At 41.9% G+C, this 17,167-nt stretch overlaps 1 protein-coding gene across 2 annotated transcripts; it reads left to right on the top strand.

Annotated features, from left to right (window-relative positions):
* The first annotated feature begins 7,438 nt into the window (after window positions 1-7,438).
* On the top strand, window positions 7,439-10,768 carry LOC147418948 (pentatricopeptide repeat-containing protein At3g09040, mitochondrial-like). Of its 2 annotated transcripts, none has more exons than XM_086506423.1 (2): window positions 7,439-7,666; window positions 7,748-10,768. In XM_086506423.1, the coding sequence occupies exon 2, from the start codon at window positions 7,764-7,766 to the stop codon at window positions 10,578-10,580; it is 2,817 nt and encodes a 938-aa protein (XP_086362549.1). In that variant the 5' UTR covers window positions 7,439-7,666; window positions 7,748-7,763; the 3' UTR covers window positions 10,581-10,768. The 2 variants fall into 2 exon arrangements, with proteins under 2 accessions (XP_086362549.1, XP_086362548.1); XM_086506422.1 differs by having other exon boundaries at window positions 7,743-10,768.
* The last annotated feature ends 6,399 nt before the right edge of the window (window positions 10,769-17,167 follow it).

Genomic DNA, 17,167 nt, shown 5'->3' with positions numbered 1-17,167 from the left:
GATGGAATTTCAGAATTTTTTGCAAGCACCATTGGTGTCAAACAAGGATGCCCACTTTCCCCAACCCTCTTTGGGCTACTCATTGATGAATTGGAATGCATGGTTCTTGATTTTATGCAGCAAGAAGGCATAGAAGAGGTTAAGATCGGAAATGCGGTGATCATGCTTTGCTTTATTCCGATGATGTAGTGCTCTTGGCACATACCTTAGAAGATGCACAAAAGCTTATGAGTGTCTTGGAATGCTTTTGCCTACATAGCGGGCTGATCGTGAATGGATCCAAAACCAAGGTTATGCTTGAAAAGACCCTCAATGACGAAAATCCATGCATTGTATACAACAATGAGCAACTTGAAGTGGTAGATCACTTCAAGTACCTTGGCCTTGAGGTTCCATCCAATCATAAATGGAAGGATTGTGCAATGCATCACTTGGAAGCTGGAAAGAGGGGTTATTATGCATTTTGAGAACATGTGCAATGCTAAAGAGATCAAGTGTTGGGCTCTCAAAAAGTACCTCTTTGACACATTGGTGACACCGATGCTTCTTTATGGAGTGGAGATGTGGGGTGGAAGCATCGAGAAGTTTACTTGGAAAGAGTTTGAGAATGTCCAAAAGCGTTTTCTCACCAACTTTCTCCAAGTCAAGACACAAACACCCTACATGCTCTTACTTCTTCAGTCTCGATCGCTTCCCATTGAGGTCTTGGGCATGCAAAGGGTTGTGGAGTACATGCGCAAGACACAACGTAGCCCTTTGCATCGACTTCCTAGAATCGCATACGAAGCAAGTCAAAAGGTTCAAAAGACATGCAAGAGCAAAATACTAAGTTCGGGGTGGATGCTTGACATCAAGAAATGGTTTGGAAGATGGGATGCATGTCACTTGGTCAAGGATGCGTCGATCGACTCCTAAGTTAATGAGGCCTTCTTACAATGCCAATGTATCACAGCTTGGGAGAAATCCGGAGGTTCTCGCTTCAACCATTATACCACACACGTTGCCCCAAACTACAAATCTCTCTTCTTCTCTGAACGAGGTAACCGAATCCATCCCTATATCCTTGAGCCCATCCCGTTGAGTGCGATCCGCACCATTGCCTCCATTCGTCTTAGCTCCCATTCTACGCTGCGAGATAGGACGTTGGGGCACTGGCGAGGAGTGTCATCGACTTTGCACCTTATGCCCTCGTCAAGTGCGAGAGAGTGAGTACCACACACTACTTGAGTGCTCAACTTTTGACCACATTAGGTCCTCTTTTCCCCATATATTCAGCCATGAGCTCTCCCTACGTAACTTCCTCTCCCAACCACGATGTGGACTCTCTATTGCGACGCTCGTTTCAACCATTTTTGAGCATCGAGAGTCACTTATGACCTCCACTCACACCACGTGACATGTTCATTTGGTCCCATAGGTCATATTTGACCTCCGAGGACGATAATAGAACTATCTATCTCTCTCTCTCTCTCTCTCTCTCTCTCTCTCTCTCTCTCTCTACAGGGGTGGCGGTCGCTCTATCAAACTCAGCAAGCTCTCTCTCTCTCTCTGTGTGTGTGTGTGTGTGCAGGGGTGGCGATCGCTCTATCAAACTTCTTGCTGGTTTCATGTTGGATGAATCCACATAGCAGCAAAGGGGCACGAGAGGGGTTCTGTGGCAATTAGCATGGTAGATCTAGGCCTAGAGCTCATGATGGCGTGTAGCAGACGATGATGAGAGCGAGGGGAGAGATCTTTGGTTCTAATAGCGACACCTGCATGGGAATTTTCATGCAACGAGGCTAGTTTTGGAAGGAATCTGGTGAGATTTTGTGTATTAGGAAGTGGATCGAGTAGTGCATGCTAATGAGTGTAGGGCCGCAAATAGGTGACCTTGGTCTTTGCTTTTTGTTTCTTTGGTTCTATGTTTTTTTGGTATGCATTTGTGAGCATTGTATGTGAGATAAATTTTATATCAAGCTCTTTTTTGTCATAGTGAGGCACCTAATTCCATTTAAGCCAGCCCCCCCCCCCCCCCCCCCCCCCCCCCCCCCCCCCCCCCAAACACACACACACACACACACAACTTTATTCACCAAGTTACATTTGAACCAAAGTAAACATTGTGTAGGCGCAATCACTATTTTCATGTACTATCTCCCTCCACACCACTCACAGTTAATTAGCTTATACACCGTGCACATATTTACGTGAGCTATTTGCAATTGACAAGCCTCGACCATCTTGGGCGTACCAAATGGAGTATGTGTTTGCAAGCATACTATGGCTGGGCATGTTGTAGCGTTTGTATCCAACTCAAAATTCATTGAGCATCGCTAACCAATGTATATCTATTTCCCAAGTCAATTCACACCTTTTTCTTTGTTTTTTGGTTCTTTTCTTAGCGAGTCCTTGGCTTACATGTTCTACCTTCTTTTGTCTACCCTTGTGTACACCATATGTGAAATAAATTTATGGCACTTTTGTTCGTCATCCAATTGCGACACCTAGTTTCATTTAAATCTCTCTCTCTCTCTCTCTCTCTCTCTCTCTCTCTCTCTCTCTCTCTCTCTCGTTCATCTTCCAAGTCATACTTGAATGAAAGTAAAAAATTGTCCAAGTGCAATCACTATTTCCACGTACTATCTCTCTACGTACAAATATCCCTCATTTGTCTATAATTTTTCACTCAGCCATGTCAATATCACAAGAAGAAATTGACACACCATTCAATGTAGCCAACTTGGACAAAAGCTTCTTACAAAATTTTCCAAGAAATGTAGATATTTTCAATGCCTTGCATTGCATGATGAAAATAGCAAGTCTGTTTGAAAACTTCAAAGAAATATTGCTTAATGAATTGATCTTAAATTATAAGTCACAATGTGGCTTCAAATCAAATATGGATAGGTTCATTAAAACACAATTTCTTTTTGGAGATGAAGATAAGATGGCCTTTCATTAGTTGTTTCAGACCACATCTAACTCTTTGTTGCTAACCATGGAAGTCTTCACTTGGATGATTCACAAACAAAGAGAAGTTAAAACACAACGCAATCTCCACTGAGGTGAAGCTGTCAACAAAAGAAAACCCAAATCAGCTAGTCCATCGCTATAAGCTTGTGGTTCTTATTGAACCTATAAGTTTTCAATATTTTTTGAAATCTATGCCCAAATTATATAGGTCATATGTTCAATGCTTTATGGAGAACACCACCAAATTGAGAGCCTTGGTTGAGTCAAACCCCAAAGCTAAAGCACATGACATTGTTGCTCAATAACACCTTGAAAACAATCCAACATCAAGCCATGCTGCAACTACAATAAGTATGAAAATTAAGAGAATTAAGTATGCCTTGATGTCCAAGGCCCCAAGCAACAAAACACAAAAAAATATAAACAAACATGCGGCCTTGTATATCAAAAAAATCAATGACACGCTTACATTCCCATGCCACGATCATGCAAATCTATTATTTCACTCACATCTAGTTAGGACGATGCATGAACAACAAAACATCGGCTTGCAAGAAACGTAAAAGGCATGCATCACTTTTAATTTGCCGTCCTTGTGCTAAAGATATGCAAATAGGGAAATTGGAATTTGCACAGCTGAACACAATCAACCTTAACAACCCCCTACCTGAGGTGCTAGCATTGGAAGCAGTTGAAGCATGGTTGGCTGCAATACAAATTTCTTTCATGAAAATTCATGATCTAATTTCAATAGACAGTATGGCTTAAGCGGCGCTATTGTGAATGTCCTAGCAAATCTTGAAAAGATGTGCCAAAATCTACCTCGCTTTTTAGAGGATGAAGAATCCATCTTAATTGGCAGTGATTCCTTTAACTACCCTTAAAGCAACAAAAAATTGCTTCACTATACAAAAGAGAAAACGCATGCTTACATACGGCTTGGTTGAGCCACATTACAAGCCTCCAAGACACAACATCAATCACCATGGAGAATAAAAATATGGAGGGGGACGAACACACTAATGTGCTGATCTGGCATAACAACAACTACTAAAGTGTGAATTTCAATGAATTTTTTTTTAATGTAGCGCCAAGCGAGGGAAATAGTCCAATGGGCCTTTTCAAGGACCAACATTGTGAAGCTAACTCTTTTCTTTGGTGAACCAAAGAAGTACCATGAGGCAAATAGCGCCAAGCGAAGGCAATAGTCCAATGGGCCTTTTCAAGGACCAACATTGTGAAACTGATTCTTTTCTTTGGTGAACCAAAGAAATACCATGAGCACAATACTTTTAAATGCCAAATGGTTGCAAAGTAGAAACTCGTGCACAAAGACAAGTGGTTCCCTCTTCACATAGAGAACTTATTTTTCAAAACAATGAAAAGAATGGCACGGGAATTGCTTGGATCTATTTGGGTGCGATTACGCAAAGAAGCATTACAAACATCAAACTTAAGTGCTTAACAAGTTGCAAATGACACAAACATTGAAAGTTGTTAAATTTACAAGTGGGCTACTGTGACTTTAAGTGCTTGCGAACATCACTAGACTACAAAGTAAAGTTGAAAAAGAATGTCTTCACCATGCTACGTCAGCTTGGGTTGTAGAAATCCTTCATCACATTTTCCTCCGTTGAACGTCGATGGCCACCCCTTGTAAACACATTGAAAACCATTTAGTAATAAGCAGAGAGACAATTAAATAGAAGCTTCATTTCTTAGGCGCATCGTTTGTGCAAATCCAATCATCATAGCTTCGTACTATGTGCATTGTTTCCTTGCAATGAAGAGCTTGCTATCTAAAGATATTACTATTTGCAAGAAAATTCTTCATTATTTCTTTGTGACAGAGTTCCAAAATTGTGGTAGCCAATATGACCACGAGCTACTTTGGATTGAAAATACATCAACGTTAGACAAAGACCCTATCACTCAACTCATAGACAAATACATGTCAATTGATAGCTATATGCTCCAAATGTACCTAAAACATGCACAAATGTATCACCACCGCAAGACATGCTACAAAAAGTCCAACACTGTCACTTTGACTTTCCACACTACCCAGTGCCTTCTACACTCATCATTCATCCAAACGTAGAAAAAATGATAGAAATTAAAAATATATAAAAAACAATTAAACATATTACACAATTGTATTGACACTAGCAAGAATCCCTTTCAAAATTAAGGCTATATTTTATTCGAATTTCTTTCCACGAGGTTGAAGTCAAGATTTGGAGGAGGCTATGGCTTGGGGTTGTTTCTTGCGATGCCTCTTGGATTGGCCACATGAAATTTCCTTCTTCTTCTTCTCGAGACGTAACTAATATTTAACTTTGATAGCCTAGTTCTTTCTCTTCCGTATACATTCACTAGATCTTGGTGCCGTTTACGATCAAAATAGAACAAAACAAAACTTATTGACTAGTGTAGTTTTGAGATATACCTAACTATGAGTAGCAAATGATAATTGAAAAGAGGAAACAATGAACTTAGCTTTCATTGTTGTGGGAAAATGTGTCCATAGCCACAATTGTTGTGTACCCAAACTCTGACCCAACGGCATGACGACCTTCGATGAGAGAGAGAGAGAGAGAGAGAGAGAGAGAGAGAGAGAGAGAGAGAGAGAGAGAGAGAGAGAGAGAGAGAGAGAGAGAGAGGAGTATGTGCACATGTACCTCCTAAACCGGAGTGCTACACATGCACATGAAAAAGGTAGAGGAGAGAGGAGACATAAAGCATTGGGTACAATCTCTCCCCATGCAAAAGTGAGCTTCTTTCTTCTGTACGTATTTCTTTTGTAGATGAAAAGTTCAACTCAAAATAGATACAATCTTTTGGGTATAAAAAGAAATTAATCATACACTTTATTTACAACAAACATATAATGGCTATAATAATAAGTGGTCCACGCCATCATCATAGATATTTGAAGCCATCTCTAACACGTCATGTGATATTAATAATCATATCAATCATCATTACAAATCATCAATATTTTCCAAATAAAAATAAACAATCATTTAAGTATCGTTTCCATTACATACTGGTGTTGAAATTGAAAGGCAATTGTCCTCAATTGTTACTAACACCAAATTAAAGGCAATGGTGGCCAACCACTCATAGAATGGTTTAGTAATTGGTGTTGACTAAAGCAACGGAACTACACCAATGGGAGTGCTGCTTAAACCATCAAATTTGCACTATGATCATGATGCGTAAACTGATGAATCTACACTATTGTTGCCTAAACCAGCAAGTCTGCCCTATGGTCGTGCTGTCTAATCTAGGGAATCTACATTAGTGTTGTCTAAACCGCTTTGTCTATCGAAAAAGGGGTTCATTGCCTAAGCCGGAAAATCTTTGACCCAAGGTGCATGATAAGCAATTATCAAGTGGTGATGGTGGGAAGTTATCGATGCTTCTGATATCCACTTGCATTGTTTCAAAGAGTGATTTTCATACTTCACGACATATCTTTTGCATTGATTACCCAAATGGGATAGTCGTGAGGTCATGCTCAAGACTTTTTCGAAGCAGAATTTCTTTATCATCTTTAATAAGACGATCAACTATGATAGGACTTTTGCCTATGGTCATCTACATTACCAATGAAAGAAGTTGCATGCCCCCCACAATGAGGGGATACTCGAGTGGAATAGTAATTTCAGTAATGGATAGGTCAAGAGTTGTGTATCTAACATAGGAGTGTGCTTGTCTAGAACTATGGTGTGGTCTCATGCCAGGGAACTACTTGCTTAAACAAATCAACTATCAAATAAAGGCTTATGTGGACATTAGGTAGGGCCTACAAGCAAGAAATCCACCCTTAAATACATGGGACATTTCTTATTGTCACACATTTATAAGAAAATCTCTAAATTAAAAAAAAAGAAAGGTGAAAGAGGGCTAGTTAGATCTAGTATCTTGTGTCCATGTTTCATGATATCCATAATAGTGAGTACATCACCCTTACCTGGAATATTATAACCCTAGCAACATAAAGAAGATCGCGGTCATAATTAATAAGGTCAGCTATATTTGGTATTTTCATTCTAACAAAAAAAAGAGATCAAAATGCTAGCTAAACTTAATCTATCACAAATGCCAACAACCGCTACACATAACAATGAGTTTCATGAAAACAATAAATGCATAAAACATAGGTGAGTATGACAATTATCAACATGTGAACTAGGAAACCAAGAATTACAATGCAGTATATAAACAAGCAACAAGGCCAACTTTAACATTTCCCATCGGAGGTATTCCTGACTCATCCAAAATAAAACAGGGTTAATAGTTCAAGAATATAATTTTTGATGAAATTTTTTTAAAGGTTTCAAAGTGCAAGAAATTTGTATCTTAAAAAACAAGCCACCCATGCAGTTGTGACCGCGAGGCAAGCTTAACTATACTGATTATAGAGAGAGAGAGAGAGCTTGCAATTCACTATGGTTAAGCTTGCCTCGTACACACACACACACACACACTCTCTTTCTCTCTCTCACTCACACACACACACACACACACACACACACACACACACACACACACACATTTGGCTCTCTTAATCCACCAGCCACATGATGACACGTGCTGAACCAAGCTTTGCCAATAAGCCAAAAATTGACCTCGTGGCAATTGCAGAAGAGGGGCGAATCCCAAGCCCCGAGCGATGGAACGTTGTGCAGCTGTTTCGGTGAAGGTAAGAACCGCGCACACACGTACTCCCGCCCTTTTTCTATTCGTTTTCTCTATAACCATTGGTTTTGTGTAAATAGAGCAGCGCCACGAAAGCAGCAATGGAGAGGAAGAGATTGAGTCTTTCTTTTGTGTGCTCACTTAAAGACTGTGCTAAGAAAAAGGATTTGTACCAAGGCACCAGGATACATGCTGATATCCGATACAGTGGGTTACTTGAAGAAAACACATACTTAGGCAACACGTTAGTCAGTATGTATGCCAAATGTGGTGTACTTCAGAAAGCACAAAAAGTGCTTGACGAGCTGCCTGTCCGAGATGTCGTCTCTTGGAACACACTGATTGCGGGTTATGCCCAACAGGGGCAGGGCCAGGAAGCTCTGGGCTGTTTCCAGCAGATGCAAAGCGAGGGCGTCTCTCCAGATGCAATCACGTATGCTTGCATCTTGAAGACATGTGGCACTATCCGAGACGCTGAAATGGGCAAAAAAATTCACAATGATGTTGTTAGTCAGGGGCTATTGAAAGAAAACGTTGTGCTTGGCACTGCCTTGGTTGACATGTATGCCAAATGTGGTGTGCTTCAGAAAGCACAGAAAGTGCTTGAGGAGCTTCGTGTCCGGAATGTCGTCTCTTGGAACGCACTGATTGCGGGATATGTCCAACAGGGGCAGGGCCAGGAAGCTCTGGGCTGCTTTCAACGGATGCGAAGCGAGGGCATCGCTCCAGATGCAATCACATATGCTTGCATCTTGAAGGCATGTGGCACTACACAAGACGCCGATACGGGCAAAAGAATTCACAATGATATTCGCGACAGTGGGTTACTTGAAAAGAACACATACTTAGGCAACACGTTAGTCAGTATGTATGCCAAATGTGGTGTACTTCAGAAAGCACAAAAAGTGCTTAATGAGCTGCCTGTCCGGGATGTCGTCTCTTGGAGTGCATTGATTGCGGGATATGCCCAACAGGGGCAGGGCCAGGAAGCTTTGGGTTGTTTTCAGCGGATGCGAAGCGAGGGCATTGCTCCAGATGCAATCACCTACGCTTGTATCTTGAAGGCATGTGGCACTGTGCAAGACGCTGATATGGGCAAAAGAATTCACGATGATATTGTTAGTCAGGGGCTGTTGAGAAAAAACATCATGCTTGGCACTGCCTTGGTTGACATGTATGCAAAATGTGGTGTGCTTCAGAAAGCACAGAAAGTGCTTGACGCACTTCCTGTTCGGAATGTCGTATCTTGGAGTGCATTGATTGCTGGATATGCTCAACAGGGGCAGGGCCAGGAAGCTCTGGGCTGCTTTCAGCGGATGCAAAGTGAGGGCATCTCCCCAGATTCAGTCACTTACGCATTTATTTTGAAGGCATGTGGCACTCTGCAAGATGTTAAAATGGGCCAAAAAATTCACGATGATATTGTTAGTCAGGGGCTGTTGAAGGAAAACATCTTACTTAGCACTGCGTTGGTCGACATGTATGCCAAATGTGGTGTGCTTCAGAAAGCACAGAAAGTGCACGAGCAGCTTTCTGTCCGGGATTTCATCTCCTGGAGTGCATTGATTGCAGGATATGCCCAACAGGGGCAGGTTCAAGAAGCTTTGGGCTGTCTTCAGCGGATGCGAAGCGAGGGCATCACTCCAGATGCAACCACTTATGCCTGCATCTTGAAGGCATGTGGCACTACGCAAGACGCTGATGTGGGCAAAAGAATTCACGATGATGTTGTTAGTCAGGGGCTGTTGGGAAAAAATGTCACGCTTGGCACTGCCTTGGTCGACATGTATGCCAAATGTGGTGTGCTTCGGAAGGCACAAAAAGTGCTCGAGGAGCTGCCCGTTAGGGATGTTGTCTCTTGGAATGCATTGATTGCTGGATATGCCCAACAGGGGCAGGGCCAGGAAACTCTCGGCTGTTTTCAGCGGATGCGAAGCGAGGGCGTCTGTCCGGATGCAATCACGTACGCATGCATCTTGAAGGCGTGCGGCACTACGCAAGACTCTGATATGGGCCAAAGAATTCATGATGATATTGTTAGTCAAGGGCTGTTGAAAGAAAACGCTGGGCTTGGCACTGCCTTGGTTGACATGTATGCCAAATGTGGTGTGCTTCTAAAAGCACAAAAAGTGTTTGAGGAGCTTCCTGTCCGTGATGTTGTCTCTTGGAGTGCATTGATTGCAGGATATGCCCAACAGGGGCAGGGCCAGGAAGCTTTGGGTTGTTTCCAGCAGATGCGAAGCGAGGGCATTGCTCCGGATGCAATCACCTACGCTTGCATCTTGACGGCATGTGGCACAATGCAAGATGCTGATACGGGCAAAAGAATTCACGATGATATTCTCGACAGTGGGTTACTCGAAGAGAACACATACTTAGGCAACGCATTAGTTAGTATGTATGCCAAATGTGGTGTACTTCAGAATGCACAAAAAGTCCTTGAGGAGCTGCCCGTCCGGGATGTTGTCTCTTGGAACGCACTAATTGCTGGATATGCCCAACGGGGGCAGGGCCAGGAAGCTCTGGAGTCTTTTCAGCGGATGCGAAGTGAGAGCATCTCTCCAAATGAAATCACATATGCTTTCATCTTGAAGGCATGTGGCACTACGCAAGACGCTGATATGGGCAAAAAAATTCATGATGAGATTGTCAGTCAGGGGCTGTTGAAAACAGAAGAAGTGCTTGGCATTGCCTTGGTCAACATGTATGCCAAATGGGGTGTACTTCAGAAAGCAGAAAAAGTGCTCGAGGAGCTTCCTGTCCGGAATGTCGACTCTTGGAATGCATTGATTGCGGGATATGCTGAACAGGGGCAGGGCAAGGAAGCCATGGGCTGTTTTCAGCGGATGCAAAAGGAGGGCATCTCTCCAGATAAAGTCACCTATGCACTGGTCTTAAGGGCTATGCTTACATCTTGAAGATGTGGGATTATGCAAGACGCTAACATGGGCAAAAAAATCACGATGAGGTCAAGAGTTGTTGATAGTGCTTGGCAATGCAAAAATCAGAATTTTGGAATGGTTTGAGATGAGAAGAGAGGATAGCTTGTGGAGAAAAAAGAAACAGAAAGAAAAGTAGCTTGCACAACGTGTATGCCTTATCTGTTTCTCTGGACTGTTTGAGTTGCCTTTCTCTCTCTCCTCTTTTGCTCCCGTACTCTTATGCATGGATAGAACAGCGTAGGAACTATCATTTATCCTAGAGCAGGGCATTCATGTTTGAGTTGCATAGACCGCATGCTCTCCGAGCCGTTTTGTCCCATTACAGCTGCTGCTTCCATAGTTGCATGAACTTTCCTCATCCTTTTCCCTCTGCTTCAAGTCTCTGCCGCAATGGGTTTGCTATGGATTACAGAGCGTCAATGAAAGTGATTGGCAAAGGGTGGGTAGGTGTTGGGGATATTTCATCACCATGTGGTGGCATATTTTGTTGCATCTTAGGGTTGGAGGTCACATTGGCCCTGCATATGCATTTCTGCCTATTTTGGTCCAGTATTTTGATATGACACATTTATAAGGTATTTATGTTATTTTATGATTGTGTTTACGATGACAAGTTGGGCTCCTGCCTCCGTCAGCGGTCCCTCAAAGATAGAAGCCATTCACACGCAAGAATAATCAATACAACAAAAATTTTACATCCTTTGCAATCATAAACTGCATCCACCATAGACCTTGACCTGGACAGAAAGTCCTGTTGTACCCCTCAAAACCATAAACTATTGTATAATACCACATGCCTTAGTCCAATAGATGGTCTCTAGAACCATAATCTTGTCCTCAACTTGTTGGGCATGTCCAGCAGTCAGGGCACTCCAAGAAACAACATTTCAAACATGAAGCTCATCAAGAACTTTATTGTGCTTTCAACACGTCGATAAAACCAACTCGCATTATTCCACGTCGATAAAACCAAGTCGCATTATTCTAGATACATCAACTAACAATCTTATTCTGAATTTGTTTCCCTCTGTCAACTTCTTGCATAATGCCACATGCTTGAAACATAGGTGATTGCATCCATTGAGAAAGCCTCTTTAGTTCTAACAACCTAGTCAATGCTATGTTGCCTAAGCTTGTTTGCATATCCTACAAACATTTGTATCTTACCTTCTTGGACATATCTTGAAAACCTGCTAAAAATAGTGTCATGGTAACAAAAGTTTTTGCACAAAGAGATAACTGCAATTCCAATTAGATTTTCTACAAGCAAGAAGCGATAGGACCATACAAAATTGATGATGCTTGGATTAGCTTAGCGCTCTCTCTCTCTCTCTAATGGAAAGAGGAAAATGGTATAACCTTTCTATCACCCAAGTGTGGTAGATTGGTTATGCCATTTTCCTCTTGAATAACAGGTCTTGAGTTGTCAGATAGATCTTTAAGGTCTCTTGGGATAGTTTCCTAGGACGTTAAAACTCTCTCTCTCTCTCTCTCTCTCTCTCTCTCTCTCCCCCCTCCCCCCAACCAACCCCCAAGCAAATCACACCTCAAAACTTTGTGACATGTCTAATATACATAGTGTTAGTGTCAATCAAATAAACATACATAGGATAAGTGTTAACTCAAGCGCTCATATTCAAGAGGGAATAGGGATAACCATCTACCACTCTTGGGTGATAGAGGTTGTTCCAACATCCTCTTCTTATTCACTCTCTCTCTCTCTCTCTCTCTCTCTCTCTCTCTCTCTCTCTCTCTCGCGAGAGAGGAGAAGTTTTTTAAATAGTAGGAAAGAGCTATTTAAAAAAATTCTCCTCGCGCGCGCGCGCGCGCGTGTGTGTGTGTGAGAGAGAGAGAGAGAGAGGATAAGTTTTTAACAATGTAGGATCAATCCCAAGAGACCTGTAAGGTCTATCCAACGGGACGGGACGAGAGAGAGAGAGAGAGAGAGAGAGAGAGAGAGAGAGATAAGAACCATTCCATCGTAGGGTCAATTTTCTCCTCACGTGATTTGGACAATGATTAATGGCTTTCTATCATCGTCACCATTGGAACTTGGGTTCTCCTCCAAACAAGGAAGAGAAACCACACGAAATGAGTTCCTGCAAAGGATGGATTAAAAACTTTCGTTTATCACGAATGGGCAAGACAATCAAGGAAGTGATCATTGATGCCCATATGTACTGTGAGCTACATCTCTGAGCAACTCGATGGGTTTCTTGCTAACCAACCAAACTATGCATCTTCTAAACTCCTCGGACAAAGAAAAATAACAGCTGATGGAAAGCATAATGGGCGTCTTCGATGAATTCTATTCATCAATGAGTGAACTTCTTTACAACACTAGCGCTAGAAGAGTGCTGACTGAAAAGGGGATATTCTTCTACGACCACTTCTATGGTCTATGATTGGCTTTGGCAGACTGCAATATATTCCACTTTTCCAAATGAAAGTCGTGAGTGGTAGTCTCTATCTCTGAAACCTCTAAGTCTTTCAGACTAAGTTCTTACGCTTAAATGTTGCAGTTCGTTTGGTAGGTGTCTCCATCTTCATGCCCATGCATGTGTTTATTGACTTCTTCCATGATCAAGAGGTTAAGAAGACTGTGACTATGAGCTTATCTGCAAGTCAGAGAAATGCTTGAATTTTCTAGATGATCCTTGGGATATCCATGATTTTGTAGCATCTTGTGCAATGTGAATAAGAAGTCTATTGTGTAAGTGTATGATAGCCTCTTAAAATTTCATAGTTTCCTTCTACTTCATGAGGTGGTATCATGTGAGTGGTCATTTGGTAGCTGTGGATTAGTATTTTTATGATGACATCGATAATCCTTTGAAGATGCTTGAGATAGGGTGTGAATATGACTTGGTGACAATTCTTAGCATTCAAAATAATGTCACATTACGGCATGTATGCCATGACTTGGAGAATGAGCTTGACCTCAACTTACCTCCAAATTTTCTTTTCCAATGCAACATGCTAAAGGTAGTATGTTTTATAAGTATAATATGCATTTATGCACACTTTCCTTTCCCTATTTGCTACTATGAAAATGTTTCGATCTAATCTATATTTCGGAATGATTCTCTAGTGTAGGTCATTGAGAGAAAGGGGAAGAAGTTACTATGTGTAGAAATAAGAGATGATCAAATAAATGTTATGCAGTGCACGTTGTTCTAATCCAAAAAGGCGTCTCACACAAAGCGGCATGAGGTTGTCAAAGAGCTATAACTTGCAATAACGAAGCTATAGATAGCACTCTTGTACACGCTCACATACATCAATGTGTGAACTATTTTCTTGCAATTTTTTTTTTTCAGAACAATTGTTTTTCAATTCTGACTCCAAGTCTTCTTAAATTGGTTATAATCATGTACATTGTATTGTCAAAGCAAATACATCGAGTTTTTAAACTGTGATTTACATTAGAGAAGAATCCTTCGTGAGAATGAGTGTCAACAGTAGAATCTAAATCCTTGCCCCAGAGAGGTGTATCCTTAGTGTATATAGCAGTGAGGGAAGTAGCAACAAGCTCTGAGGCATCACAAACAGAGGGTGATGCATTATGGATGGAAGGTGGGGGAGTGGAGAAGGAGCAATAGCCTCAGAAACATGAGCAACAGAGGGTGAAGCATGAGTGTCAGGTGATGCAGCAACCTCAGAGGCATGGGAGACGGAGGGTTGAGGCATGGGGTGCTTGGTGTTTTAAGGGAGACGACCGAGGTGCTAGCTGATACTTAGGAGAGAACGAGGGAGAGTAAGGTTGTGTTGGGTCACAAGGAGGAGAGCATAGGGGAGAGTGTGACAATGTTGGGTCACAAACAAGGCATATGAGTGCATGAGCAAGAGTGCAAGGTGTGGGGTGATGCATCGGTGTCAGGTGAAGAAGAGAAGAGTGCAAGGGTGTCGGGTTATGGGGTGAAGGGTGAGTGGTGAGGAGAGGAATGTGAAATACCTTCTCAGCCATCAAGAAAATTGAGTAAACAAAAAGGTTAGAATCCAAATCCTAAAAAAATATGAGCGGAGGCTTCTGCATTGGCTTGTTGTGTAGCTGTAGGCTGCTTCTTGTATCTCCAATGTGGAGGGCGTGGTTTTGGCCTTATTTGCGGTAGGAAATATTCATTGTGGACTCCCTTGGGCCGTTTTTCCACGAGATTAGTTAAGTTCTAGACTATTGTGGTCCTGAACAACTCCACATGAACCTAAAAATATTTTCCGAGGACCTTAGCCTGCAAAACCATTTGGATCAGAGATAGTAATAACAAAACGAAGCTCACATACCATAGACAATAATTTATTATTTGGTTTGTAAGCTCCCTCATGCCATTTAATCTCCTTCAGTTTGAAAAGAGAGTACAAAAAGCACGTCCCCATAATCTTTGGGTGCCTTGTATAGGCAAACCATTGCGCTTCCCGTCCATCAAAAATTGAGGCCAAACCTCTCCCACATCTCATGGATAACTCTTTGAAATGGGAGCTTGGGGATAGTGTGCCACTAGAGCTTATGAAGCTCTAGTGGAACACTCTGATTCTTCTCATATCTTCAATTCCTCATAGTAGCATGTAAAGTGGAAAGGCTATTTCCTTCAACATGTGAGGAGGATGGTTGGCCAGTTTGTAGGTACACCTTTTTCAATGTTTGCTTTGTGCGCACCATGGGAACCTTAAACTAATGTGAAAAAAGGAGAAGTGGAAGGAAAATTAGTAAATTGGACACTAATAGAGAAAACTCAAGTGTGGGTGGTATGCGAGAAAAAGGTAGCTTAGAATGTGGGACAATTTGACTAAAAGAGATGTCATAAAATCTAATATCTAACCAATCCAAATGATTTTCTCATATTAAACTAATCATTTAATGTGGAAGAATAAACGAGAACAAGGGTTAGAATATAGACATGTGCTTACAGATCTATCTCAACACGTGGCCAAGGGTAAAGGGGTCCAAATGAAAGATGGTCTGTCAAAGAGCAAGGCTAACAAATGGAGCTTAAAAGACCTTAGGGTTAGCTTCATTGAAGACCTCCAAAGGTTAGTGTTAAAAAGTCCTTTGACCTTAGGTAAGCTAGGGCTGATCTTGAAGTGGGAACCCGGCCCAAGCTTAAGGTGCTTGAGGTGCTTGTCATGCTTGATGACTAAGGTGGTTGAGGTGCTTGTCATGCTTGCCGATTAGGGAGATTGAGGTGCTTGTGGGAACACTACCCAAGCTTGAGGTGCGTTGTCATGCTTGCTGACTAAGGTGCTTGAGGGTAAGGTGTTCAAAAAGTTAACAACTATTTCTACAAGGAGGGTACGAGCCCTACAAGAGGGGGGTAGTGAGAGAACACACACACACCCTCCCACAAGGTAAGCTTGGTTCAAAGAAAGCATATAGGACACTTGTCAAGTTCCTCCTCATGGTGTGCCTAAAGCCTATTGGTTAGCCTCCCAAGGGGTCCAATGATAAATTAGTAGATTTAATTAATTGTTTTCACATTTATCAAGTCCTCTCTCTCGAAGGGGAAAGGGGGACACTTGTCCCAAGCCTACCCTTGTTTCTTGATGCTTCTTGTAGGTGATTTGCTAGAAGAGGGGGTCGATCAAAGCAAGTAGGGGGCATGCTTGAGGGTATACTCTCCCACACTCACTCACACACACTCTCATTGTGTGAAGTGCAAAGTGCAAGAGCTCCATCTCCTTCTCCAAGCTAGTAGAGAAGTGGAGAGCCTACACCAACACTCTTGGCTATGGAATGTAAATCCAACCAAGAGCCATGCTTCAATGCTTAAGCTTGCCATCTTCTCCATCTTCATTACTATGCTATTATGTATGCTAGCAAGAAGAGTGATGATAAGTGAGGAACTAATTATTTCTCCTATGAAATGTTTCTTCTTCCTCTTCCCTACCCTCATTCCCCGCTAGCTCTCTCCACCTTTGAAGGTGTTTTGGGGCCTTGGGACTGAGGCTTGGGATAGTTAATGCTTTTTGTAAAGTTTATGTTATGCTCGTGATGCATGAATCTTTCCATCTTCATTGCATCACCCAGGTCACAAGGAACATAAAGATTGTATTGTACCAAGTCTCTCTTGATGGGAGAAACTATAATACAAATGCCTATTGGAGGGGGGACTGGCTCCACACATATCTGGTCCTCAACTGTTTTCATGTTTGCCAAACTCTCTCTCTTGCAAAAGTATTGTTCATGCCAAGTTAACTAAATGCTATGTTTAGGTTGCTACCATCAATTAAGTTCACCCTCTATGCTCACAAAGTAATTCCACAAAAGTGCTTTCTCTAATTTCCACTACTCTTAAAGTTCATAGGCCATTTCCATTACATTGGTATCAGAGCATTTGGTTTCTCTTTTCTTACTTAGGAAGAGAGGTCCTTAAGTAGCCTATAAATGGTTGATTTTGTTAATTATATTAGGGTAAGTGGGACTGGGATCTACTATCGGTTTTGTTGAGCCCAGTATATGGGATATGGTGCACACCTGGGAGCTTTTGACTTAATAATGGGGTCGTTTTAGACTTGCCTATGGCTTTACCATTATTGAGCCATAAGAAGTCCGAAACGAGCTAGCCCTC

The sequence above is a fragment of the Adiantum capillus-veneris genome, chromosome 29 (genome assembly GCF_014529385.1).
Source record: "Adiantum capillus-veneris isolate H3 chromosome 29, ASM1452938v2, whole genome shotgun sequence".
In the NCBI taxonomy this organism is placed as follows: Eukaryota; Viridiplantae; Streptophyta; class Polypodiopsida; order Polypodiales; family Pteridaceae; genus Adiantum; species Adiantum capillus-veneris.
Note: the sequence above shows the minus strand (reverse complement) of the source record. Positions and strands in the feature narration are given on the sequence as shown.